Here is a 25,872-nt window from a genome sequence, read left to right as displayed (position 1 = left end):
GGCCATGCTCCCTGCAGTGCCTTTCACAGGGCACAGGGCCCCAGGACAGCTCTGATGGCCAGCTGGAGCTGTTGGCGGGTTCAATGCCTCAGGCCCCTCGGTGAGCACCAGCAGTGGAGGTGGCGTGTCAGTGGCCCTGCGGGCTGTGCCAGTCTGGCTCCTGCCAGGAGAGGAGTGAGGGCAGCATCCATCCCTGGCATGAGTGGGAAGGGGCTCAGTCTGGGGGCCCTCATGGGACAGCTCACATCAACAGCAGCCTGATCTCTGGAGAGACCATGGGAGCTGGGGGGGATGAGGGCTTTGCCATGGGGAAGGGAGCTGGGGGTACCACTCCCACCCTCCTCTGGAGGTGTGGGGGGGTATCAAAGCCCTGTCAGGCTGGAGGCAGGAAGTTGGGGTGACCCCCAACTACTTTCCCCTCCCCCCACACCTCCAGAGACTGCCAGCTCCCCAAAGCCCCCACGTTTGCCCTTCCCCTCTGTCCCCCAAATAGCTCCTTCCACACAGTTACCCCATCTCTCCCGCTGCCCCTCACCCCAAAACACCCCCCCTCCTCCTGGATCTGCCTTTCCTTATCCCTCAAATGCCCCCTCTAATTTGCCCCAGCCTCAATGCCTCAAATCCCCTTTCCCCCCACATTTGCCCTTGTAATGCCCACCCCTGAATTTGCCCCTCCCCTATATTTGCCCCTCTGCTGTGCCTCCAAATGCCCCCAACATTTGCCCCCATTCATCCTGACTCCTAATCCCCCTCCCCACATTTCCCCCTTCAACATTTGTCATTTCCCCTAGTTCGCCCCCTCCCTTCAGAAAACTACGATTCCCAGCAGTCCCCGCGCTGTAGTATTTCCCCCTCCACTCGTGACCTCTGACCCCGCTCCTCCCCCGCCCATAAAGAACTAGACTGAAGCCCGCTAATAGCCCTAGCTCTTCGGGTCTGCGCATGTGCTGAGAAAGGGGCGGGGGAGGCGCGCTTCCACCGAACCACCCCCTCCTCCACTAAAGCCGGCAGCTGACAGCGCGAGCGGCAGCAGGAGCTGCAGCCCCGGTGCGCGGGGACCCTGTGGAACGCTGGGGAGCAGAAGCCGGCGCGCGCCACAGGTAAACAACTCCCCGTCCCCAACGGCTGCCCGGGTTTTTTCCCGCGCTTTCGGACGAGGGGGCGCCGCGGGGTGGGGGGCTGCTGCGCACGCGCAGTGTGAGTCTCCCATAAACAAGCGGGCAGTGTGGGTCTCTTCCCCTCTTCACACCATTGCCCCGCCCTCGGGGGAGGTCTTGTACACCCCTTGCACGACTGACCTGGTCACAGACTCTTGCATGCCCCCCCATTGCACCAACATGGGGCTCTCACACATCACTTGCACCATCAGTTCCCCATATGTGATTGTGCACCCATTGCACCATTGCTCCCTCACAAAGCTCTTGCATGCTCCTTGCCCCAATGACCTGAGTGTGGAGCTCTTCCACGATCACTTCCCCATATGTGGCTTGTGTGCCACTTGCACCATATCCCCCCCTCACAGGGCTCTTGTGCAGCTTTTGCATCAGTGATTTGCAGATTTGTACAGGGGGTTCTTACATACCCCTTGCACCACCGGTTCCCCCACATGTGGCTTGTGCATCCCTTGCCCCATTGCTCCCTCACAGGGGTTTTGCACACCCCCACTCTATGGACCGCTTGCACCACTGGTCTCCCCGTGAGACTTTTGCATGCCCTGGCACCTATTCACAGGAGGCTTGCCTGCCTTCTGCACCATTGGTTTCACTTATGGGGCTCACACAACCTTTCCAACACTGACTTGAGAGACCCACATCCCTTGCACCATTATTTTCTTCATGGAGTTTATGAATGCCCTTACACCAATGATTTATTCGTAAGGGTTTTAAACATTCCTTGCACCATCATTCCTCCTCTTTGGGGATTGAGCACAATCATCCCACTCACTAGGATTTTGTATATCCCCCGCTCTATTGCTGCTCCAACACACTGGGGGGCTTGCGCTATCATCCGTGTCCTGCAGTGGGTTTGCACGCCCTTGCCTCATTGACACGTTGGTGATATGTATGCCCTTGCATAATTATATCCCCTGTATGTGGACTATATGGGGGCTTCACATGTTCACATGTGGGATTTTCTCACCCTTGCACGACTGCATGCCTTCATGTGAGTTTCATCAGGATCCTGTAGGGAGTTTGTGGGCCCTTGCCCTAGGATCCTCTGGAATAGCCATATTGCCTTGTGCTGTTGTGTGTCCTTGCACTAGGCTGACATTTAATAGTTGTCTTCTCACCCCAGGACCCTGTTGAAAAGTTGTACGTTTTTGCAGCAGGAATACTCTTGCACCATAACCCTACCAGGACCTCAAGGAATAGTGTCATATGTCCTTGCACCAGGACTCTGTGCAATAATCATCTCCTTGGACTAGGATACTCCACCTCCTTGTACCAGAACCGTGTAGAATAGCTGCCATCCTGCACCAGGACCCTTGAGCTATTTCACCTTCTTGTTGCACCAGGATCACGTGGGATATTTGCAGTAGAACTCTTTAGGATACTTGCTTTCCTTGCACATTACACCAGAAACCGGTGGGTGATTCTTCTCCTCGCACCTGGATCTCTTGTTCTCTTCTGCCTCCATCGTTGCACTAAGACCTTGTAAAATTCTTTTGCCTCCTTGCACTGTCTCATTTCCATAAACAACAGACCCCTTCCTCGAACCACCTTCCCTGCAGGATATTTGCAAACAAGTGCTTGCCCCAGGACTTGTGAGACATTCTCCTTGCACATACTGGCCCTGCAGTGCACTTCTCCAAGGATTGTTTGCATGCCAAAGCCTCGGGCTAGGGCCTCCGACAAACAAATCATTGACTAAACCAGACAGCTGTGAAATATTTGCACGGTAAACCATGGGTCAGCTCCCGTGCTCCACCTTTAGCCATACCTGTGGAAAACTCACTTGATAACCACTGGATGTCTGGGCACCATATTGCACCAGACCACTGAGAATCCACCCTAGATATGAATCGACTTGGTGGTGGAGCCTGCTGTTACCCCACTCATTTCGTTACCCTCCTAAATTATCGTTTCCCTTCTATTTGTTGTTGTTTCTGGATTATTAGAATTTAAAGCTTCCAGGAAGTTATTAGATTTCTCCACGCACACATGCACCAACACCAACGGTCTCCTGCCAAAATGGCTTCCGTCCGGTTCATGGTGACCCCTACAAAAATTGACGACATCCCAGGCCTATCTGACACCAGTCCAGACCTCAGCTCCCGCTCCAGCTCCCGGGTCCGCTTCAGCTCCCGGGAGAGTGTCCCTGAGACAAGCCGCAGCGAGGGCATGAGTGATTTCTCAGGGGCCACCACCTCAGTGGCCACTGCTGCGGGTGAACCGGCTAGCGACAGGACGTCCAACCCCCATGACATGGCAGAAGGTAGGTGGTACGTGGCCAGTTATGTGCATGAGCACGAGAAGCTGGGAAATCACCAATGTTGATATGGCTACCACTGTGGTGGTTTGGCTGGTGTGGGAGGGTGGATGGAGACCTGGGTGCATTGGAGGTGGACATCTCGTGGGAGAGTGGTGAGAGACATGGATGCAATGGAGGTGGACAGTTTTTTTTGCATTGGCGCTAGAGCAGGACAGCTCCATGTTGGATGCATCCACTGCAACTTACGGCTGCATTGGAAGTGGAGAAAGAAACTTTATGGGTGCATTGGAGATGACGCACTCAACTTGCAATGCACTTATCTGTTGGCCAACTTGCAGTTGCGCAACTGCTGGGTGTGCTGGAGATGGAAGGAGACCTCTTTCAGCTGCATTAGAGAGGGATGCATTGGAGATGGAGATGGAGGGGGATCAGTTATGAGCGACTCCACAATAATTCATGGCTGCAGTGGGGTGGGCTGGTTCATGGTGGCTAGTGCATCACCAGGTGCAGTTGTCTTGCCAGTTCTCTGTCGCTGCCCATTAGGTGCCTCCTAAATGCTTTGGTCTTTCCACTTGCTCACAACAAACGGGAACACACGTCCAGCTTCCATTTTGGGGGTGAAGTGTCTTGGTTGCCAGCTTTAAGATAGGTGTGGCTGGATGGGGTGGTGTTTTTACAGAGGGTTATAGTGCATTGACTCTACTGCTATCACTGACTCAGCCACTATCCTTATTTCTTCAGCCTCTTTCCTGCATGGGAAATGCTGAGCAAGGCTCAGCGGAAATGACTCGGGAGAATTGAACTTCCCTTTAATCCTGTTGATTCCCTTGCTCGTGCAGACTCAGATGAGAGATGAGTCCTAGAACTTGGTGGTGGGGCTTCGGTCACCACTGATTCAGAGTCACGGCTCCTCTCGGGGCCTCCCAGCATGGGTTATGTTACAGGCCTGATAATGCTGTGGTCTGCAGTACGTGCACATAAATGCCGTGTTTGTCTCATAGGATCTGTGCGCAGGGATTGCTCGCTCAGCACTGAAATGCGTCGACTTCTGGGGTGAAGCAGCTATGTAACAGTGCCTAATGATGCACAGTGCTGAGATGCAGCTGCCTCTGCTGTGGAGCATGGCTGCTGCTTTAACAGCTCCAAGAGTTTAGGACAGGAAGTGAAGGAGGACTTTGGATTGGATTGATATTGCAAGGAGAGTTTTAAAGGAAGCAGAGGTGACTCTTTAGAGCTGGGATTTTCTGGGATGCTGGGTTCATTCCCAGCTCTTGCAGCGAATATGAGTGTGCAATTGTGAGTCCGCCCTGGCACCAGGTGTGTTCATCTCCCCCTTGTCATAAGGGGCTCATGGATGGCCATGCTCTGGGGCAAAGCTGATCAGTCTGGGGTCAGGAAGGGAGAGCTGGTTTATGGATATTGTCCAGCTCATACTCACATGCCTATGAGCCTTCTCCACTGGCGCACCCAGGATGGTCCTGTGCTCCCCGTTCTGTCTGTGGGATCACTTGTGGGACAGTACCCTGGTGATGTCACAGACATTTCACAAGCCATCAAGGCCGCTGTGTTCCTCGAAGGGGGTCCTTTTGTTGCCATCAGAGGCCTGAAGCCCAGTGAAGCAGCAAAACAGGCACTGCAGGAATTGGAGAGCACGAGTGTGTGTGTGTGTGGCAGGCCTGCAGCAGGAGGACAGATCGAGCAGACAGCTAGCCCCTCGGGGACTTAATGTCCCCAGCACCTCAGCTGTTTATCTCCCGGGAGAGGCTGGCTGTGCTTTTCTAAACATCCTTTGTCCTTGGGCAGGGAGAGAGCGGATGGGAACTGGGGAGAAGATTGCTGCGTGACTTGATGTGGCCCCAAGGCTGGGATGAGTGAAAACACAGACAGACACACACACACAACTTCCTTGATTTTTCAGTACATGCACAAAGACACAGATGTATAAGCTCACACATGTGCACGGGGTTGACTTGTTTTCAACAGTGGCTCATGCATGCACAGAGACAGGTGCATAGATCTTATGTGATCTTACACACCCACGCATGCGTGTAGTGCTCTGCTGCTGTTCAACGCACACTTGTGCGTGGGGGCTGCTTGATCCACCGACAGGAGTGCCTGCTGCCCTCCCTGCTGAGCTGTCTCCCCACTTGTTTATTTCACCCGCAGTCCCTGTCTCATGCAGCCCCCTCCTTCCCATCATCCCATGACAAATGGCCGTTTGCGGCGCCCGCCTACGCTTGTTCTCTGTTCCTCAAACAGTCATAGGGCTGGGAGAGCTCGCAGCCTGTGAGGGTGGGGGTGGAGTGCTGTCCTGGGCTCCCTCTGGGCTAGGGGCTAGGTCCTGATCTCCCCACCCCCATCCCAGGTGCTCACAGCTGGCTCTCTGGCCCTCCCCATCCATTGATTCCTCTGTCCAAGCTAGATGGATGTGTGTCCTTTCTGTGCTGCGAACAAAATGGAGTCAGGTCTCCAGTGCAGTCAGGGGTGACTCTGGATTGACTGCAGGGGGAGCAGAGCCTGGAACCAGTCCTGATTCTGTGGCAGCCGAAGAGAAACCCCGGGGGGTGACTCCAGTTCTGCCCCATAGTGTGTGCTCTGACCTCAGCCCCCCTCTGTTCTAGGGCATCACACAGCCGTGTGGGCATGCACGGCTGGAGCAGAGAGCAGCAGAAGAGGAACTGAAAGGGCATAACTGGAACAAGAGGTGGGGCTCTGGGTCAGGACTAGAGGTTGTAAGCAAAATTACTCCCAGCCCCCAACTATCCCAGCCCTGCCTGCTGGCCTCTCCCTCCCGCACAGCTATGCTGGTGCCCCTCAGTACTGACCCACAGCCCCTTGCTATTCCATCCCTGGGCTCCCCCACCTCTGCTGGTGCCCCTCAATACCCACCCACAACACCTGCTGCCCCAGCCCTTGTCTTCCCCCACCCCAGTAGTTTTGCTGGTGCCCCTCAATCCTAACCTGCAGCCCCCCTGACTGTTCCACTTGAACATATACCGTGGTGTAATGTGTGGTTTGGCCTGTTGATGGCAGCAGAAATAAAGTTAAAAGATGCCTAACGGGAATGTGAATTGTCCCTAATAAGGGAACCGAGGCCAGGTCTATGCTACATAGTTAGGTGGACGTAAGGCAGCTAACGTCGACCTAATCATGTCTGTGTCTACACTACAGTGGTGCTTCTGCCGAAATAGTGAGCCCACTACACCGATGTAATAACTGTACCTCCACGAGAGGCACAGGACTTATGTCGATGTAGTAAGGGTGACGCAGTGTCTGTGTAGACGCTGCGTTATTTACGTTGTCTGTCAGCCCCAAGCTGGGCTGACAGCTGTTAGCAACCTCCAGCCCTGCTGCCTCCCCGTGAGGGATTGGAGGGGTGGGGAAGGACAGCATGATCCTCGCCCCCTCCCCCAGTCTGTCACTGGGTGGCAGCAGGGGGGCTCCAGCTATCAGCCCCAGCAGTAGGGGTCACAGTGGGAGGCTCCCCCAAGGCTGACAGCCAGAGCTGTGAACTTGCACCTGTCTCTGTTTCACAGCAGGGAGCCTACCAGCAGTGAAATTGACGCTGCTTTTATTTCCCATTTCCTTTCCGTCTCCCTCTGTCAGCTCAGGCGGGAGGGGACTCCAGCTGTGAGCTCCCCACAGGCCGACATCCAGAGCCCAAGCCAAAAGTTGAAATAATAGCAGCCATGAAACTGACAATAAGGTCAATTTCACTGCTGGTGGGCTCCCTGCTGTGCAACTGAGCCCCCTGTGGGCTCACAGTTGGGGCTGTCAGTGCCAGGGTGGGGGATGGCCCAGCTGGGAGCCCGGCATCCGCCTAACAGCTAGGGGAGGGGCAACTGTGAGCCCCGTGCCTACAGTTGAGGCTGTCGGCCCCAGGGTTGCTGGGCTCCAGCTGTGAGTATCCATCAATGTCCCATTTCAATCAGTGGAAGCCCCCCTGGTGAGGATGGGAACCATCGCTTTAAATACTGCGGTGGCTGTATGTCCACTTAATGTAAGTCGACTTCATTTTGTAGTGTAGACAAGCCCTAGGTCGCTCTGTCCCTAATCCCTTTTCCCTGATCATCTCAAAGCAGTTTGCAAAGGTAACTAAGTCACCTGAGCCAGTGCAGGGGGTGGGAAGCCTCACCAGAGAACTGAAGGGGCCCCTGTGCCAGGGCTCTCCTCTGTTTGCTCAAGGGGTCATTTCAGGGCAGGGGGGTGTGGCTAACCCCATTCTGGAGCGGGAAGTGGTGTGGGGCCAACCCAGCGTTTGTGTCATTCACCCTGGCCTGGAGTTCCCCGTTTTAGGCATTTCCTAAACTGATTAAGACCTTTTCCCTAATCTCCACCTAATAGAGAGGGTGGGGTATGTAGGGAAAAGGCCACCATGCGCTGGAGTTTGCCCAGCTCCACCTCGCCTGCTCTAACCCACTAGCCCCACTCCTCTCCCAGAGCAAGGATAGAACCCAGGAGTCCTGCCTTCCAGCGCCACTGCTCTAACCCACTAGCCCCACTCCTCTCCCAGAGCAAGGATAGAACCCAGGAGTCCTGCCTTCCAGCACCCCTGCTCTAACCCACTAGCCCCACTCCTCTCCCAGAGCAAGGATAGAACCCAGGAGTCCTGCCTTCTAGCCCCCCTGCTCTAACCCATTAGCCTCACTCCTCTCCCAGAGCAAGGATAGAACCCAGGAGTCCTGGCTCCCAGCCCCCCTGCTCTAACCCACTAGCCCCACTCCTCTCCCAGAGCAAGGATAGAACCCAGGAGTCCTGATCTGATTCCATCCTGCCTCTCAGAAAGCCATGCTACAGCTCAGGTGGCTACAGACTTCTCCATCCAGACAGTAGCTGTGGGGCTGTTACCCAGAGCTGGCTGCATCACAGCGCTGTGCCCGTCCCTGCCTCTCCCATGTTTCCTGCTACAGTTCAGCAGGAGAGTGGAAGCCGTTGTAGGTGGAGCAGTTAATCCTCTTAGTGCCAGTAATACACACACAGCAGGGGAGGGCGTGTTTCTCCCCCCCCCCATCCCGCCTCTTCCCCTGGAGCCTGCCGGTCACCTGATCCCGGCGCTTCCAGTCCCTTTCGTTGCTGGTGCTGGGGGAAAAGTTAGTCCAGAAAATGCCTCACTTCACTGTTACTAAGGTGGAGGAGGAGGAGGGTGGGGTGGAAGAAGGGTCCCAGGAAGGAGCCAACGGGGCTGGCATCTGGATGCCCAGAGAGATCATGGTATCAGGTGAGCCGTCATGTAAACACGCCACATTAATCTGCTTTACCTACGTCCGTCTCTTGGCTGCTCCTCCCCTACCTGGGCTGCCCCCCTCTGTCTCGGGGGGAGGGTGCATGGGGGGGGCAGTATCTCTTTATTGTCCCCTGCCTCCTGATTGCCCCCCCAGATCCAAGCAGCCCCCCAGCCTGCCTTCCTCAACCATCATAGCAGCCTCCCCTGGGCTCTTCCCAACCTGTTGCATGATCTTCCGTTAAACACCAACCACAGCTCCGCTCCTGATTAGTGAAGGAAGTGCGCTCCAGTGGTTAGAGCAGGGGCACTGGGAGCCAGGACTCCTGGGCTCTGTTCCCACCACTGGAAGGGGAGTGGGGTCTGGTGGATTAGAAAGCAGGGGAGCCAGGACTCCTGGGTTCTTCCTCTTCGGAGCTGTGTGCTTTCTGTGCTGCTTCTTCCCCTGCCCTGGGCCTCACTTTCTCTGCTGTGTGAGGCTGGGGTGGGAACTGTGGAATGTGCTGCAGGGCCTGATCCTGAGCCCTCCAATCTGAGTGGAACCTTTCCATGGATTTGGATCAGGCCCGGAGACCCTGACAGAGAACGGGCTGTGGGAAGTGCTGTTACGCTGTACAGGGCTGGTGTGCATTTGGGTCCAGCGTGGATCTGGACAGGCAGTTTTTGGGAAGGGATCTGCGGGGTGACTGTCCCCTTGGGGACTGATGCAGCTGACGATGGGCACTAGGGGCTCCTGTCATATTGGGGGTGATAGGGGTAGTTAAAGGGGGGGTGCTGTGTTTGCTCAGACTCTAAACAGCCCCTGCCACCCAGAGAGAGGGAGCGAACCCAAGTGTCCTGGCAAATTCAAGCTCTGCTGATTCTGTCCTGGTCCAAGCCACATGGCACCCTCCTTCACTGTCTGCCCCAAACCTACAGGCAGCTCTGTGTGGCTGTTACCCAACCGCTCCCACCCCAGAGGTGGCCGCATCTCAGGCCCAGGCGAGCCATTTGTGTGCAGTCTCGCTGTGCAATTGTTATGTAGCTGTCAATTCACACCCCAGAATCTGTAGAATCTTAGCATTGGGCGAGCGATCCCGGTGCAGCGTTGCTGTGTAGCTGTTACCCAGCTGCCCCGCCCCAGAGGTGGCTGCATCTCAGTGATCCCAGCAGTGTTTTTATATCCCTCCATGCGCGTGAAGTTGGATTGACTGAGAACCTCATTAGATGGCAAACACCCCCCACCCATGTGCTTAACCCTTTCCTTTCTGCCTTGTTCCCTGTGGTTCCTAATCAATAATCAGTTACGCTCAGTAGCTGGAGCACTGGGTTTGCACTCACTTTTGGCACAGAGACTGGCCTCCCCTGTCGACCTAGAGGGGGCGCTCCTGGGAGAGGGTGCACATTGGGGGAAGCTCTCGCTGCATCTGCCCCTGCTCTGGGCTTGCACAGAGGAGTCACTGCTGGCTTGGGTCCTTCGCCTGGCAGGGAATTTCCTTCCATCTCTCTGACATTTTCATTCTTCCCTCCTGTCTGACTTTTTCATTCTTTCTTCCTTTTTCCCTGCCCCCTCCTGGCCAAAGCAGGCTCTGTGTAGCCTGGGAAATACTCCCTGCAGCATCTTCCACCCACTGTGCCCGGATCTCAGTTGGGCATTGCACATGGCGGAAGTGACTTTTCTGAGCTGCAGCTGGAAGAGGGGGGTGTGTTAATATACCACCCACTTTATACAAGGCCCGCGTGTTAATCCAGCTCCCTAGTCAGGACTCCTGAGCTCTCACTGTGGCTCTGGGAGAGGAGTGGTGTCTAGTGGTTGGAGCAGGAGTGGCTGGAGAGGGCTGGGTGCCAGGACTCCTGGGTTCTATCCCAACCTCTGGGATTAGGGAGAGGGGGAATGTCCAGCCATTCCCTCACCCTGGGGCTGGATCGGGGCAAGTGCCCCCTGAAGGGGAAAGGCCCCGTGTTCCTAAGTACGGAACCACCCCCCCCACCCCCCGGCCCAGTGGCTGAGCAGGAGCAGGCCTCATGTCACACAGCAGCCCAGCTAATTCGATTTAGCTCCAGCGGGGAGGGCAGCGTCAGGGATTATATCCCAAGCCTAGCCCCTGGCTTCCTGCCAGGCCGCCGTCTGCTTGTCAGGGCTCATGCTGCCTGTCTGCTAGAGGGAGAGGAGATGGTCTATGAAGGTGCTCCCAGCTCTGGGCAGCACAGTTACAGCCACTCAGATGGCGTGCAGAGAGCCAGGACTCCTGGGTTCTGTTCCTGCTCCCAGAGGGCAGAGGGTCTAGTGGTTAGAGCCGGAGGGGCTGGGAGTCACAACACCCGGGTTCTTTTCTCAGCAGAAAATATAAATGTGGGATAGAGGGTCAGTGACAGAAAATCTACCTAGCTCCGTGGAGTGGGAATGTAATGCAGCTCAAGCACTGGCCACAGGATCAAGTGTCTGTAAGTAGAGTAGAACCCAGGAGTCCTGTATGGTGTCCTAAGGCAGTGACCCCTGGTATTGAGGGACCCTTTTCCATACCCACAGGTGGTCCAACGTCTTGCTTTTCTCTCTCCCTGCTCCTGAAACAGGACCACCTCTGGGGCAGCGTGGGAACGGGAGCGGGGCCAGCGTTGGGACAGATCTGTTCTCTGGGTGCCTGGAAAGGGCAGGATCCCAGCTGCTTCCATGTAATCCCCAATTATCCTGGGCCGTTTCCCAACCCACCGAGCAGGGTTAAAATCCCCAATCTGGCGCCAGACGCTGGCTCATCAGCTGAGCGGCAGGGGACAGACACAGCCGTGGGAGCTGTGGGGCTGGACTCTTTCTCTCTTTCCCTTCTTTATCTCTCTTTTCCCCTCCTGGCAGTACGTGGGCTGTGGTGAATCCTTCTTCCAGAGCCCCCGGCTGGCAGGGGGGGCTCAACAAAGGCTTGATTCATAGCCTGACCCAGGGCAACCGTCACCCAGCCACCCGCCTCGCTCAGTCACGTTGCTCTCTGCTGCTTGAGGGGTTAGGTGACCGGGAAAGATCTGAGGAGACTGGCACTTTCTGCCCCTCGGGGGTCCAGCCTGTCGTGTGTGTCTGGGCGGGAGACTGACAAGTTTCCTACCCTCCCGCGTAGAGCAGCCTGGAATCGGTGCCCGCGAGAGGGAAAAGGCCCCATCTCCCATTCCTGACCCCCGGGAGCCAGCCAGTCCCCCGCTCTGGGGTCAGGTTGGAGCTGGTGCCTGTTAGAGGAGAAAGGCCCCATCCCCCTCTCCCTGAACTCTGCTATATAATTGCACTGGTTTCTTTTTATATTATTGCAGCTACTTTTTGGTTTTGAAATCATGCTCTAAAACCCCCAGAATCTTTGCTCATTTCCCTTTCTTTGCCAACATGTATCAGTGGGAGGAAATATATTTTATCAGAGTCTTTTTTGTTTTTCATTCCTTTTTTTTTTCTTTTGTGATTCATTTTTTCCCATCTTCTGTTTGATTTTCAGACGTGAGTCAAACCTCCATCACAGGGGAACAGTGTCAGCTCTTAGGTACGGTATTGCTAAGGAGTCGCGTGTCTCTCTCTCCTGGCCAGAACGAGCCTGTGTGTGTGTCCGTTTGTGCCTCTTGCTGGAGGGGATGAGCCCTGCTCTGTGTGTGTCTGTCCCTGCTGCCCCCCTGCCGAAGCCCTGCTCTGTGTGTGCATGTGTGTTTCACCCCTCGATCAGACTACCCTAGGGAGAGGGTAATTTACATTCCCCTCGCTACGAATTCCCCTCTTTCCCCATCTGCTGGTCCTTGGATCGTCGCAGGCACCTGCAGCTTGAGCTCCAGGCCCAAAACTGAGGTGGGGCTTTGTCCGTCGTCCTTCTCAGCCCGATTTCACAGTCAGAGAGGGTCTGGTCTGTTGGAACTGGGTGACAGGACTCCTGGGTTCTATTTAAGCCACTTGGGTGTTGGGGAGAATGCCCCTACGAACCCCGCTCCCTGCAGCACAGTGCCCCCAGGGGCCAGCACTGACTGGGAGGGGAGAGCGCCCCCTACTGAGCCCCCGCTCTCTGCAGCTTAATGCCATGCTGAAGTAGTCTACTTTGGCTTATCCTGCCGGGGAGCCCCCAGCCCGTGGATCGGGTGCCATGGGGATCACTCGTTAGTACCTTGTTCTCCACTGACCTTGTCCCACCTCGGCGGTTGGCTGGTAGCGTGGCTTTCCCTGTGCTGTGTACAAAGCAAACACCGAGGCCAGCTGAGCTGCTCAGGCCCTGCCACTGGCAGCTGCACAAATAGCAGTGCCCATGGGGGGTGACATTACGCTGCCCAGGAGCGGTGCTAGGGGTGCTGTGCTCTAGGGAGTGGGGTGGGGGCTCTCTCCCCTGGCAGTCAGCGCTGGCCCCAGTTCCCCAGTGCGGCACTGGGGGGCGCTGTGCTGTAGGGAGTGGGGTGGGGGCTCTCCCCTGGCAGTCAGCGCTGGCCCCAGTTCCCCAGTGCGGCACTGGGGGGCGCTGTGCTGTAGGGAGTGGTGTGGGGGCTCTCCCCTGGCAGTCAGCACTGGCCCCAGTTCCCCAGTGTGGCACTAGGGGGCGCTGTGGCCCCAGTTCCCCAGTGCGGCACTGGGGGGCGCTGTGCTGTAGGGAGTGGGGTGGGGGCTCTCCCCTGGCAGTCAGCACTGGCCCCAGTGCGGCACTGGGGGGCGCTGTGCTGTAGGGAGTGGGGTGGGGGCTCTCCCCTGGCAGTCAGCGCTGGCCCCAGTGCGGCACTGGGGGGCGCTGGGCTGTAGGGAGTGGGGTGGGAGCTCTCTCACAGTGAGAGCTGTGCTAGGTGAGCTGACTCTGGGCAGTGTTCTGCCAACTGCCCCAGAGGCCCATCCCGAGCTGTGAGCAACAGAAGGGGCCTGGGGAGCTCCCTACTACCTGGGGGGCCGGGTGCCAGAGAGTTATTGTTCTTGTGCCGCTGCCTCTCGGCTGAACATGCAGAGGCGGCTGCAGGTTCAAACTGCTGGGGGCCTGGGCTGGGCAATAAGGAACAAGTGGTTATTGTGCCCAGCCCAGCAAGGAATCTTCCTCTGAGCAGGCAGCAGCCTGACTGTTGACTCACCTCTCGCCAAGGGGCACAGAGAGGGTGAGACCACAGGTTAGAGCCTGGGGGGCTGGGTGCCAGGACTCCTGGGTTCTATCCCCAGCCCTGGGAGGGGAGTAGGGTCTAGTGGGTTAGAGCAGGGTGGGATTAGGAGCCAGGACTCCTGGGTTCTGTCCCCAGCTCTGGGAGGGGAGGAGGGTCTAGTGGGTTAGAGCAGGGTGGGATTAGGAGCCAGGACTCCTGGGTTCTACTCTTGCTGCTGTGCCTCAGTCTCCTTCCATTCCAGAGGAGTTGTAGAGGTGAGAGTGTCTGTGCATTGGTGCTGCAGTCCCCCTGCCAGGAGGGAGCGGTGAATGGCTGGGCTCTTGGAGAACCCTGGTAAGCTGGTACAGGGCTGAGACCCCTCAGCTCACTGCACCTCACACTGGGATCTCCCTGTCCCACTTGTCTCTCCTCAGACCCCGGGCGCAAGAAAGACGTCTATCTCAACAACACCAGCTACGAGGACGGGGATGAGTACTTCGACAAGAACCTGGCGCTCTTCGAGGTACCCCCGGGGGAATCTGCCCCCCCGCAGCCAGGGAGGAGAGGGCAGAGTGGGGAGGTGGACATTTGCTGCCCCCTGGTGGCCAGTGCTGGGAGGCTGAAGCGTGGTTCATGTCCATCCAGGAGCTATGATGCAGCCCTGCCCTCCGATGGGGTAACGGGGCCTGGGAGTTTGTCCCTTCCCCCAGAACTAATCCAGCAGCCAGGGTCCGCTGTGCTCTTCCTCCGGCTGGTTCTCCCCTGCTGGGATAGGGGTGGCGAGGCTTCAAGTTCACACTCCTTTGAGACGCACGTAGGCAGTTGACACCTCTTGGAGCAGTGGGCTCAGGCTGCATCTCAGTAACGGGCTCAGGCTCTCTGCAGACTCAGGCAGCAGGGACAGCTCCCCATTTCACCCCCTCTCGTCCTGCAGGAGGAAATGGATACCCGGCCCAAGGTGTCCTCCCTGCTTAACCGCATGGCGAACTACACCAACCTGACGCAGGGGGCGCGGGAGCATGAGGAGGCTGAGAACATTGCAGAGGGCAAGAAGAAGCCCACAAAGGTGAGGGGCTGTGGGGCGGGATTGAGGGGCACTGGCCGAGCTGGGACCAGGCTGGATCGATCTCAGGGTTGGGATGGCCTGGGGCTGAAGGGTGGGATGGAGGGGCAGGGTTGGGGGGCAGTGCAGGGAGCCCAGAGATGGGATAGCAGGGGGCTGTGGGGTGGGATTGAAGGGCACCAGCCCTCTTAGTCTGTCCCCTCCCAGAGCAGAGTCCTGCCTCCCAGCACTCCTTGCCCTAACCACAGTCTCTCTCTTTGCAGACGCCCCAGATGGGCACCTTCATGGGCGTCTATCTGCCCTGCCTGCAGAATATCTTTGGGGTCATCCTCTTCCTGCGCCTCACCTGGGTGGTGGGCACGGCCGGAGTGCTGCAGGCCTTCGCCATTGTCCTCATCTGCTGCTGCTGCGTGAGTGTCTGCCCTCGGGGGGGCACTAAGGGGCAGTGCTGACCCTAGCGTGGCACTATCGGGCGCTGTGCTGCAGGGAGTGTCCCAGCTAGAAGAGTGTAGTGAGCCCTGGATCGTGAACCCTGGTGTCCTACCCAAATCTGGCCTCAGTCGATACAGTTCTGCTTCCCCAGGCCTGCCCTGCATCTGCCATTGGCGATGTCATTCTCCACCACTTCTGGTTCCAAGCCCTTGTTCACTGGGCCTCTCCAGCTGCCTCATCCCACCCCAGAGGCAGCTGCATTCAGTGCAGGCCGTGTGAACCTGATGTCTGCTACCAATTCAGTGCTGTTCCTCTAACAACACCCCCTGCTGTCCTCTTTCACCTTTTCCGCAGACGCTGTTAACTGCCATCTCTATGAGTGCCATCGCCACCAATGGAGTCGTGCCGGGTGAGTGGGTCAGGCCATTCTTCTCTCCTGGATTGCCCAGCATCCCTATTCCCTCAGCTCTGGATTGGGCCCATCAGCCAGGCCTCAGTTTTTCCCTGTGGTGATTGGTTCCTTCCTGACCTCCATCTCGGGGCATCTCCTGCCCTGGCGCCTATGGATGGGGAGCCCTTGGGACACACCCCAATCTCCCTAGCTGCTCCCTGACTGTCTCTGTCCTCTCTCTCTAGCTGGGGGCTCCTACTTCATGATCTCCCGGGCGCTGGGCCCTGAGTTCGGGGGTGCTGTGGGGCTCTGCTTCTATCTGGGCACCACCTTCGCCGCCGCCATGTACATTCTGGGAGCCATCGAGATCTTCCTGGTGAGAACGCTGCCCCCTGGGGGCCTGGGATCTGTGTGGTGTGTGTGACATGTCCCATTCCCCACCCTCGTGAGCCAGCCGGCCCCCCGCCCTGGGGTGGCTTGGAGCCGGCGCCTCCTGGAGGTGACATCTCTCTCTGTGCCCCGCACAGAATTACATCGCCCCCGAGGCAGCCATTTTCCGTAGCACCGACGTGCTGAAGGAGTCGGCGGCCATGCTAAACAACATGCGGGTCTACGGCTCGGCCTTCCTCGTTCTTATGGTGCTGGTGGTCTTTGTCGGCGTGCGCTACGTTAACAAGTTCGCCTCGCTCTTCCTCGCCTGCGTCATCGTCTCCATCCTGGCCATCTACGCCGGGGCCATCAAATCCTCCTTCGCCCCACCCCGCTTCCCGTAGGTGCCGGCGGGCTCTGCGGGGGCCTGGCAGAGGGCGTGGGGGGATTGGCACTCCTCGGGGGTGGGGCTCACCTCGGTTAGGGGCGCCATGTGGGGCTCTGTGCTCTGGGGCTCTGTGTCTATCTGCCTTCCCGCCCGGCGCAGGGTCTGTATGCTGGGGAACCGCACCCTCTCTGGTCGGCACATCGACGTCTGCGCCAAGACCCAGGAACTGGGCAACTTCACGGTGCCCACCCAGCTCTGGGGCCTCTTCTGCAACTCCAGCAAGCAACTGAACGCCACCTGCGACGAATACTTCGCTCACAACAACGTCACCTCCATCCAGGGCATCCCGGGCCTGGCCAGCGGCATCATCACCGGTGAGGGCCTAGTGCGGCTGGGCGGATCCGCCCACCAGCCGGTGGTGAGGGGAGCCTGCCATGGCTGCAACCCTGTGCCATCTGGGCATGAGCTCGGTCAGCTACGGAGCCTCTCAGCCCTCTTTCTGAGGCCCTCAGACCAGCACTGGCCCCCAGGACACTCCAGTAGCTTAAATGCAGACACTGCAGCTCGGGAGATTGGGAGGGAGAATGGGACCCAGGCATCCACAATGGCAGCACGGGGCACTCCCAGAACCTCGGCCAAACCGGGAGCCGGCAGTTTTCATGGTACCGGCTAGAATTCCTGGGTTGTACAGACCGACGCCCTGGTGCCGACTCAAGAGACCCTGGTGGCTCTGGGATGGGACAGTCCAACCCCCTGTGGCTTCACCCCATGGCCCCGGCCCTGCTGACTAGCCACTTCTCCCTTCCTGCAGAGAACCTGTGGAGCAGCTACCTGCAGAAGGGGGAGATCATCGAGAAGCCCTCGGCCCACTCTGTCGACGTGCTGGGGGCCATGAGCCAGGAGTATGTGTTAGCCGACATCACCACCTCCTTTACCCTGCTCGTGGGCATCTTTTTCCCCTCCGTCACCGGTGAGCACTGCTGCCATGGGGGATGGGAGCTGGGGGACCCTGGCGTCCAAGAGGGTAGCACAGGGCGATCACCCCTTGGGGGCCCTGCAGGGATCACCCCTAGGGGGCCCTGCAGGCTCTCACTGCTAGGGAATAGGACCCTGGGGTCTGGGACAATGGTGCAGGGCGCTCACCTGGCAGCCGTTTCTCCTGTGCTGATCTTTGCAGGGATCATGGCTGGCTCGAACCGTTCAGGAGACCTGAAGGATGCTCAGAAATCCATCCCCATCGGCACGATCCTGGCCATCCTCACCACCTCCTTCGTCTGTATCCTGCCGGGGCTAGTGTGGTGTGTGTGGGGGGCATGGACGGGGCAGGGAGGGACATGCCTCGCTCAGGGTCAGAGCATGCCAGAGCCTGGGTGGAGAAGGGCCCCCCCGTGGGGCGAGGCTGCGTGAGGGTGGGGGATCACTGACAACCCCGCTGTGACCTTAGAGCCATGGCTGCCTTGACTCCGCACTGCCATAGATCTCAGCAACGTGGTTCTGTTCGGGGCCTGCATCGAAGGGGTGGTGCTGCGGGACAAGTGAGTATTGGGGGGACCCGCCCTGTGGTGCTCGCCAGCACCTGCCGCTGGGGCTGCCTGTCCTCACCATAATGCCGCCTCCTCAGGGGGCCTGGGTCCCCCTGCCCATAGTCCTCTTTCCGTGGAGTCCCCCCAGAGCACCTCTCCACTGGGTTGTCCCCCACTTGGGTCCCCCAGTACACTGGGTCATCCCCAGCCCGTGACACCCCTCCACTGGGTCCCTGCATCCCCATAGTGCCTTTCCATTGGGTCTCCCCCAGCCTGTAGTACCCTTCCGCTGGGTTCTCCTGTTCACTGGGTCCCCATAGCTTCCCTCCACTGGGGCCCCCTAGCCCATTATGCCCCTCCACTGAGTCCCCATTGCCCCCCTTCTCGTTGGGGCCCCCCTCCGTGCAGTCCTCCTGTCTATAGGCCCTCTCCCATGTCCGAGGCTCCTCCGTGCCTGGTCCCCCCGGCTGACGGTCCCTCTCCCGCCGGCAGGTTTGGCGACGCTGTGCACAGGAACCTGGTGGTTGGGACGCTCTCCTGGCCCTCACCCTGGGTCATCGTCATCGGCTCCTTCTTCTCCACGTGCGGGGCTGGGCTACAGAGCCTCACTGGCGCCCCCCGCCTGCTGCAAGCCATCGCCAAGGACAACATCATCCCCTTCCTGCGGGTAAGAGCGCGCTCCGCTTCACTCTCCCTCCCACAGTACCCAGCTGCCCCGCCCCAGAGCTGGCTGCATCTCCACGCTGGGCGAGCCATCCTTGTGTGGCTTTGTGTAGCTGTCCCCCAGCTGTGCCCCTCTGCCCCCGAGCTGGCTGCATTCCTGCCTTCCTGAAGTGGGTTTCCTGTGTGCTGTCGCCCTAGGTATTCGGCCATAGCAAAGCCAATGGGGAGCCAACGTGGGCTCTGCTCCTGACAGCGGGTATCGCCGAGCTGGGCATCCTCATTGCCTCACTGGACCTGGTGGCCCCCATCCTGTCTATGTAAGGTTCCTGCCGAGCCACGTGGTGGGGAAAAGGGGGTGGGCAGGACTCTGTGGAGGGGGCAGATCCCGCTCCCAGCTGGGATTTGGCGTTCGCATCCCAGAGCGGGGAGTCTCATGATGGCATGTCGGCCTGCACCCAAGGGGGAGCCCCCGAGGCACCACCTCCCGACAGTCTCTTGTCTTTCCGGGTCTGTAGGTTCTTCTTGATGTGTTACCTCTTCGTCAATCTGGCCTGCGCCTTGCAGACCCTGCTGCGCACCCCCAACTGGAGACCCCGCTTTCGCTACTACCACTGGTAAGGGGTTCTGCCCCAGCACCGGGAGGAGAGTGGGGTCTAGTGGCTAGAGTAGGAAGGGCTGGGAGCCAGGACACCTGGGTTCTATCCCAGCTCTGGGAGGGGTATGGGGTCTAGTGGGTTTGGGAGGACGGGGTGACAGGACTCCTGGGTTCTCTCCCCAGCTCTGGGAGGAGCCTGGTGGGTTGAAATGGGGGTCTGGACTCCTGGGTGTGTGTGCTCTCTCGCTCTCTCCCTCCCTCCCTGCAGGGCGCTCTCATTTGTGGGCATGAGCATTTGCCTGGCGCTCATGTTTGTGTCGTCCTGGTATTACGCCATCGTCGCCATGGTGATCGCCGGCATGATCTACAAGTACATCGAGTACCAGGGGTGCGTTGTCTCCTGCAGGGCCTGGCACCCCTTGGGCTGGACGGGCCACCCCTGGAACTCCTGGGTTCACCCATTTTCCTCCCTGACCTTGGGGAGTTCCCCACCCCCTCTGCCTCAGCTTCCCCATCCCCTGCCCGCTAGGGAGCAGAGTGGGGCTTGGGCTCCATGGGGCAGGCAGCCTTCGCCTTCTCTGGGGGCCGCCAGCCAGGGGCCTGTGGGCAGCTGTAGCAATGGGGGAGACACCCTTCCCCCAGTGGCCACCCTGCCGGGATGGAGTGCTGTGGCTCTGTACAGGAAGACCTGTCTCATGGGTTACAGCTAAGGGAGCTGGGAGCCAGGACACCTGGGTTCTGTCGAGTCTGAACTTGGCCAGGTCCCTTTCCCTGCCTCAGTTTCCCCAGCTTTCTCACGTGACCCCACCTCCTCAGTGCGGGGTGGATGGCTTTCGGCTGAGCACCGTCTCTCTCCCCCTCAGAGCCGAGAAGGAGTGGGGCGACGGCATCCGGGGCCTGTCACTGAGCGCTGCCCGCTTCGCCCTGCTGCGCCTGGAGGAGGGGCCCCCCCACACCAAGAACTGGAGGTAGGAGAGCCCCCCCACACCCCGCTGTTCCATGGGGTGAGCCCCTCTGGCCCCCCCGTGACCCCTCGCTCCCCGCAGGCCCCAGCTGCTGGTGCTGCTGAAGCTGGACGAGGACCTGCACGTGAAGCACCCGCGCCTGCTGACCTTCGCCTCGCAGCTCAAGGCGGGCAAGGGCCTGACCATCGTGGGCTCCGTCATGGTGGGGAACTTCCTGGAGAACTACGCCGAGGGGCTGGCGGCTGAGCAGGTCAGGGAAGGGAGAGAGCAGCCCCTGCCGAGATCCACCCTGCTGCACGGTGCCCCCTGCCGGTGCATCCCCCTCCCCCCCAGCAGCATGGTGCCTGCTCCATGCCACATGGTTCCTCCATTCCCCACCGGCCGCCCGGTGACCCCTCCTGAGCCCCTGCCCCCGGGCCCTTGCTCTGTGTGGCACAGTGCCTCCTGCCATGTCACACCCCACTGCACGATACCCCTTGGCAAGCACCCCACCCCCTGCTCTGTGTGGCACAGTGTCCCCTGCTGAGTGCCTCCCCATGCCAGCAGTACGGTGTCCCTTGCTGAGCCCCAGGACAGTGCCCCCATAGAACCCCCCCGGCTCCTGCTGTGTGGGGCACAGGATCCCCTGCCACGTGCTCACACCCGCCCCGTGCTGAGCACCCCGGACCCTGCTCTCTGCGGCCCAGTGACACCCCCCCCCACACACAGTGCTGTGGCTTCCCTTGAAGAGGCCCTCACCCCCAGCAGCACAGCGCCCCCTAGCCGCTCCCCTGTGTGTGTGTGTCTTGCAGACCATCAAGCACCTGATGGAGGCAGAGCGCGTGAAGGGCTTCTGCCAGCTGGTGGTGGCAGCCAAGGTGCGGGAGGGCATCTCCCATCTCATCCAGTCCTGTGGCCTGGGCGGCATGAAGCACAACACGGTGGTGATGGGCTGGCCCAACGCCTGGCGCCAGAGCGAGGATGCTCGCGCCTGGAAGACCTTCATCGGTATGTGGGGGTGTGGGCTTGGGGGATCTTCCCCTCTCCCCCACTGGTGCTCTCTGACCACTTCTTGTCACTGTAGGCACCGTCCGGGTCACCACAGCCGCTCGTCTGGCCCTGCTGGTGGCCAAGAATGTGGCCTTCTACCCAGGCAACGCGGAGCCCTTCCTTGAGGGCAACATCGACGTGTGGTGGATCGTCCACGATGGGGGCATGCTCATGCTGCTGCCCTTCCTGCTCAAACAGCACAAGGTGCCGTGGGGGCTTGGCCTGTAGCGGGGGGATTGGGGCAGCAGGACTGGGGAGCTGATCTGCAGGTGCTGACCCATCCAGTGCTTGGTTTCTCTCTCCCCCACTCCCCCAGGTGTGGCGTAAATGCAACATCCGCATCTTCACGGTGGCCCAGCTGGAGGACAACAGCATCCAGATGAAGAAGGACCTGGCCACCTTCCTGTACCACCTGCGCATTGAGGCGGAGGTGGAGGTGGTGGAGATGGTGAGAGACTTGAGGGAACGGTTGGTGGGGAGAGGGCCCCTCTACGGGAGTGGAGGAGGCTGAATATGAGCAGAACGGCCCCTAGGGGGCAGCACTGCAGCAGCTGAAGAGTGGAGCCTCTCTTGGGGCAGGTAGAGGCCCCATCTCTTCACATGGGACAGCTTTGTCCAGGGCTTGGAGCGGGAGGGAGCCAGGACTCCTGGGTTCTATGCCAGCTCTGGGAGTGGTGTGGGGCAGGTTGCACCTCTGGTCTCAGCTCACCCCACATGTGCCCCATGTAGCACGACAGTGACATCTCGGCCTACACCTACGAGCGGACTCTGATGATGGAGCAGCGCTCCCAGATGCTACGGCATATGCGGCTCTCCAAGACTGAGCGGGACAGAGAGGTAAGTGGGGACTGGGGGGTGGGGGTGGGCTGCTCCCCTTCCCCATGGGGCACTCCCCCCCTCACCTCCTGGACTTCCCGCAGGCCCAGCTGGTGAAGGACCGCAACTCTATGCTGCGCCTGACCAGCATCGGCTCCGACGAGGACGAGGAGACGGAGACCTACCAAGAGAAGGTGCAGATGACCTGGACCAAGGATAAGTACATGGCAGCCCGGGGGCAGAAGGCCCGGACTCTCGAGGGCATGCAGGACCTGCTCAACATGAAGCCGTAAGCCCCTCTTGCTTCCCATCAGCCCCTGGGGACTGCCTCCCTCCACCTCCCATCATCCTGGAGGTGGTGATGGAGATGCCCCAACATGAGGCTAAAATGGCTTCCTCTACCCCATGGGAAGCATCCCGATCTCCTATGGAGCCACCCTGCATTGTCTGCCCCTAACCCTCCCGCCCCCTGCAGGGACCAGTCCAATGTGCGGCGCATGCACACAGCTGTCAAACTCAATGAAGTGATCGTCAACAAGTCCCACGAGGCCAAGCTGGTCCTGCTCAACATGCCGGGGCCGCCCCGCAACCCCGCAGGCGATGAGAACTGTATCCTTGTCGTGGGGAGTTGGGGTGGGGGGAGCGCTGTCTATCTGTCTTGCCCGTGTTGGCTCCTTAACCCACGCCCCAGACATGGAGTTCCTGGAGGTGTTGACTGAGGGGCTGGAGCGGGTGCTGCTGGTGCGGGGGGGTGGCAGCGAGGTCATCACCATCTACTCCTAGAGCACCCCGTCCACTAGCCCCTGCCACTTCGTTCCACTGCTGCCCTCCAGACGGGCTGGGGACAAGGGGCACGCCAAAATCCAGTGGGGGCACACCTCCATGGAGCAGTTACCCCACTGCTCTACCCCTACAGGGCAAGAAAGGGGGTGGCACCAAAGGGACTGTGGTATTAGACCCAACAGGGCAGGGTCACGAGGGGGCAACCCTCACAAAGCAGGACTGGGAGAGATTTCCCAGGTGCCCGTCACCACGCAGTGCCAAAGCTGCTTTGCTTCTTTTCAAGCTGCTGTGGAAGGGTGGGGAGTGCGGGGGGAGGTTTGTGGGCCTCCTCCCTTCTCCCAACCTTTTGTGTGCAAGCAGGGTGGTTGCTGTAATGGGGCCCGCTGGGGGCAGGCCAGTGCCAGTCACTGATCTAACTGCCTAGGCCTAATGGCCGGGGTGCCCGTTGCAGGGGCCAGAGTGGGGCTGAGAACCCCGAGAAACCACCAACTTATCACACATGTGGCTTAACTTTTTATTTCACATTCACTCCTGCCCCATAGCCATAGGGCTGAACTGGGGGTGGGGTTGCTGGATCAAGAGAGGGCAGGGACATGAGGTCCCCACTGTCCCCTTCTCCCCCTCCCTGGGCTGCTGTTGTCTCTCAGCATTAATCATGGCAGGCTGGACAGGCAGTTGCTGGAGTCCCTGGCCCCCAGGGCAGCTTTGAAACAGGCAAATCCTCTCCCCCTACAGTTTCAGTTGGAAGGCAGGGCCTGGCAGCCACTACTTGATCTTTGTGGGGAGGGGGGCTTTTAATTTATTGGGGGTCAAGCCCCACTTTACAGTGTTGGGGGGTGAGGAGGGATTTTTTTTGCTCTGTACTAGAACTGTGTAAAGAATAAAATTTTGTACATTAAGTGTAACTGTGGGGACGGGGGAGAGAGCACAAGGGCTGGTGCTTGCACATGGAAGGGAAAATCCAGCGTGTGCTTGTTGGATGCACTCTGCCTCCCACCCCACCACAGGAGGCAGTGGAGCCACCTCTGCATAGCAGCTTTATCTGCCCCTCCCCCTGGGGGAGGGGGAGGCTTGGAGAGGATGGTGGGGCTCAAAGCCCAGCAGGAGGGGTGGAAATTCCAGGTCCTCCTGGAAGGCCTGCGATCACTCCAGAGGCAAGGGCTGTTATGGGTCACAGCAGCAGCCCCCCGCCTGTGTACTCCATCCGCTGCAATGAAAGAGGAGAGGAGGTCAAGTGCAGCCCTGCCAGCCCCCACCCCATCTTCCTGCATAGCCCCCCGCTGCTCAAAAACCTCTACCCTGTCCCCAGGAGCTGAGCCCTCCACCCACCCCAGCCTTCCCCCCTCACCTCAGGGGGCTCGATGAAGGCCAGCCAGTCAGAGGCGTGGGTGGGCAGCAGCCCCATGGACTGGCACTTGTAGACAGCCAGTGCCAGCCCCAGCAGGTTCCCGATCAGATACACCAGCCCCTGCAGGAACTTCTGGCTGGAGCTCTCCAGCAGCTTGAAGGCTGGGGGAAGAGAACCGAGTCGGACTTGGGGGGCAGGAGCCAAGGTTGTGGGGAGGCTCCAGACACCAGCCTGGTGGGGAACCTGGAGCAGGGCAGGGTTGGGGGAGAAGAGCTGAGACTGCAGGGAGTCCCCCGGGATGGGGGAAGTGGCAGGGGGTTGATACTGGTTGAAATAGCCATTGGGGGGGTGGGGGGAGAGAGATACTCACTAGCAGAGATGTGGGGGGGTTGCTGGGAGCAATGGGAACTACAGGGGGCAAGGAGGGGGAGGAGATAGGGGATACTCACTGGCAGAGATGGCCATGAGGGCCTGCAGGGGGCGCCAGGCCATCATACACACCATCATGGTGGGGAAGATGGAGATGGTGTTCCCAGCCATGTACATGATGAAGAGGTTCATGGGGATCTGCTTCAGCGGCCCCAGTGCCACGTCCCAGCACCGCTGAGGGGGGAGAGAACATGTGTCAGAGGGGCCTTGCCCACCCCAACCAGCATCCTACTCTGAGGCCCCCACCCTCTTGGAGAGAACCCAGGTGTCCCACCCCCTTGCACCCCACACGTGCGGAGAGGACCCAGGTGTCCTGGGGGTTCTCGGCCCCCACCGTACCTTCTCCACCAGGATACGGTCGGTCTCCTGGACGCTGGTGTCAGGGACCTGCTTGTCTGAATAGCCCACGGGATAGAGGGATTCACCTTGGCCGCTGCCCCGGTCGTTGCGGCCCCTGGGGAGGGAGAGAGGAGGCAGCGGGAGCTTTGTGCGCCTAGGGGACTGCAGCCAGCTCTGGGGTGGAGCAGCTGGGGAACAGCCACATGTAACACCGCAGGGGGACAGCTTGCTCGGCACTGAGACGTACCCACTAATAAACGGGTTGGGGGAGCAGGGTCCCATTTCCTAGCGAGACCCACCCCCGTCCAGCCCCTTGCAGGCTGGGAGGAGATCCCAGCCCCTGGATCATCGCATAGGGTGTTTCAAGCTCCTGGAGCCTGATCCGGGGATCCCCGGGCACAGCCCCTCGACCTGCCCCCCGCCAGGGCAGGAACCCGCTGCCAGCCGCCTGGCCCCACACCCCCCGTAACAAGCCCCCGACCGGCCCCAGCCCCTCACCTGCCCCCGCTGCCCGGGCCGCCCAGCTCGATGGCCCACTTGAAGCGCCGGCCCCGACTGGCCACCAAGGGGGTCCCCATCTCCGCCTGCAGCCAGGGGACAGTCAGAGACCGAGCCGCAGGGAACCCAGGCGTCCTGCCCCCCTCCCCGGGAGCCCAGACACCCGCCTCCCCCGGGAACCCAGGCGTCCTGCCCCCCCCGGAGCCCAGACACCCTCCTCCCCCGGGAACCCAGGCGTCCTGCCCCCCCGGAGCCCAGACACCCTCCTCCCCCGGGAACCCAGGCGTCCTGCCCCCCAGGAGCCCAGCCACCCTCCTCCCGCCTCCCCCGGGAACCCAGGCGTCCTGCCCCCCCGGAGCCCAGACACCCTCCTCCCGCCTCCCCCGGGAACCCAGGCGTCCTGCCCCCCGACACTCTCACCCGGCCCGGCGCCCTCTTAGAAACAGCTAATTTCCGATTACAAGGAGCGACTTCCGCCTCTCTACTGTACGTCACTTCCTGTCGCTGGGGCAGAGGCCGCTCCTCCTCCTCCCCCAACGGGGCGG

The 25,872-nt window shown here is 59.7% G+C and overlaps 2 protein-coding genes across 3 annotated transcripts; one reads left to right on the top strand and one right to left on the bottom strand.

Annotated features, from left to right (window-relative positions):
• Positions 1-937: 937 nt before the first annotated feature.
• Positions 938-23,483, top strand: SLC12A6 (solute carrier family 12 member 6). The gene is made up of 26 exons (XM_039498316.1): positions 938-1,100; positions 2,296-3,435; positions 12,103-12,147; positions 14,131-14,219; positions 14,631-14,762; positions 15,023-15,169; positions 15,546-15,600; positions 15,828-15,958; positions 16,110-16,351; positions 16,499-16,713; positions 17,151-17,309; positions 17,517-17,615; positions 17,817-17,874; positions 18,355-18,529; positions 18,724-18,842; positions 19,041-19,139; positions 19,389-19,508; positions 19,984-20,088; positions 20,167-20,335; positions 20,877-21,072; positions 21,149-21,318; positions 21,431-21,562; positions 21,844-21,951; positions 22,035-22,219; positions 22,406-22,539; positions 22,622-23,483. Exons 2-26 carry the CDS (start codon positions 3,162-3,164, stop codon positions 22,711-22,713), a joined length of 3,450 nt encoding a protein of 1,149 aa, XP_039354250.1. The 5' UTR covers positions 938-1,100; positions 2,296-3,161; the 3' UTR covers positions 22,714-23,483.
• On the bottom strand, positions 23,214-25,807 carry EMC4 (ER membrane protein complex subunit 4). Of its 2 annotated transcripts, XM_039498318.1 has the most exons (6): positions 25,789-25,807; positions 25,328-25,413; positions 24,830-24,944; positions 24,511-24,664; positions 24,062-24,222; positions 23,214-23,920 (listed from the first exon to the last, which is right to left on the bottom strand). In XM_039498318.1, exons 2-6 carry the CDS (start codon positions 25,405-25,407, stop codon positions 23,885-23,887), a joined length of 546 nt encoding a protein of 181 aa, XP_039354252.1. In that variant the 5' UTR covers positions 25,408-25,413; positions 25,789-25,807; the 3' UTR covers positions 23,214-23,884. The 2 variants fall into 2 exon arrangements, with proteins under 2 accessions (XP_039354252.1, XP_039354253.1); XM_039498319.1 differs by lacking the exons at positions 24,830-24,944; positions 25,789-25,807.
• Positions 25,808-25,872: the final 65 nt, after the last annotated feature.

The sequence above is a fragment of the Mauremys reevesii genome, linkage group 13, assembly GCF_016161935.1.
Source record: "Mauremys reevesii isolate NIE-2019 linkage group 13, ASM1616193v1, whole genome shotgun sequence".
Lineage (NCBI taxonomy): Eukaryota > Metazoa > Chordata > Testudines > Geoemydidae > Mauremys > Mauremys reevesii.
The sequence above is the reverse complement of the archived record's forward strand: the minus strand, read 5'-3'. Positions and strand labels throughout refer to the sequence as shown.

Bases quoted from the DNA above. Each gene is read 5' to 3' on its own strand.
- SLC12A6 (XM_039498316.1), top strand. From the start codon at position 3,162: ATGCACCAACACCAACGGTCTCCTGCCAAAATGGCTTCCGTCCGGTTC. The intron at 12,148-14,130 runs GTACGGTATTGC...GTCTCTCCTCAG, and splicing joins GGAACAGTGTCAGCTCTTAG to ACCCCGGGCGCAAGAAAGAC. The intron at 17,616-17,816 runs GTATCCTGCCGG...GCACTGCCATAG, and splicing joins CCTCACCACCTCCTTCGTCT to ATCTCAGCAACGTGGTTCTG.
- EMC4 (XM_039498318.1), bottom strand. From the start codon at position 25,407: ATGGGGACCCCCTTGGTGGCCAGTCGGGGCCGGCGCTTCAAGTGGGCC. The intron at 24,665-24,829 runs GTACGGTGGGGG...CTCCCCCCTCAG, and splicing joins ACCGTATCCTGGTGGAGAAG to CGGTGCTGGGACGTGGCACT. The intron at 24,223-24,510 runs GTGAGTATCCCC...CTCTTCCCCCAG, and splicing joins CCTCATGGCCATCTCTGCCA to CCTTCAAGCTGCTGGAGAGC.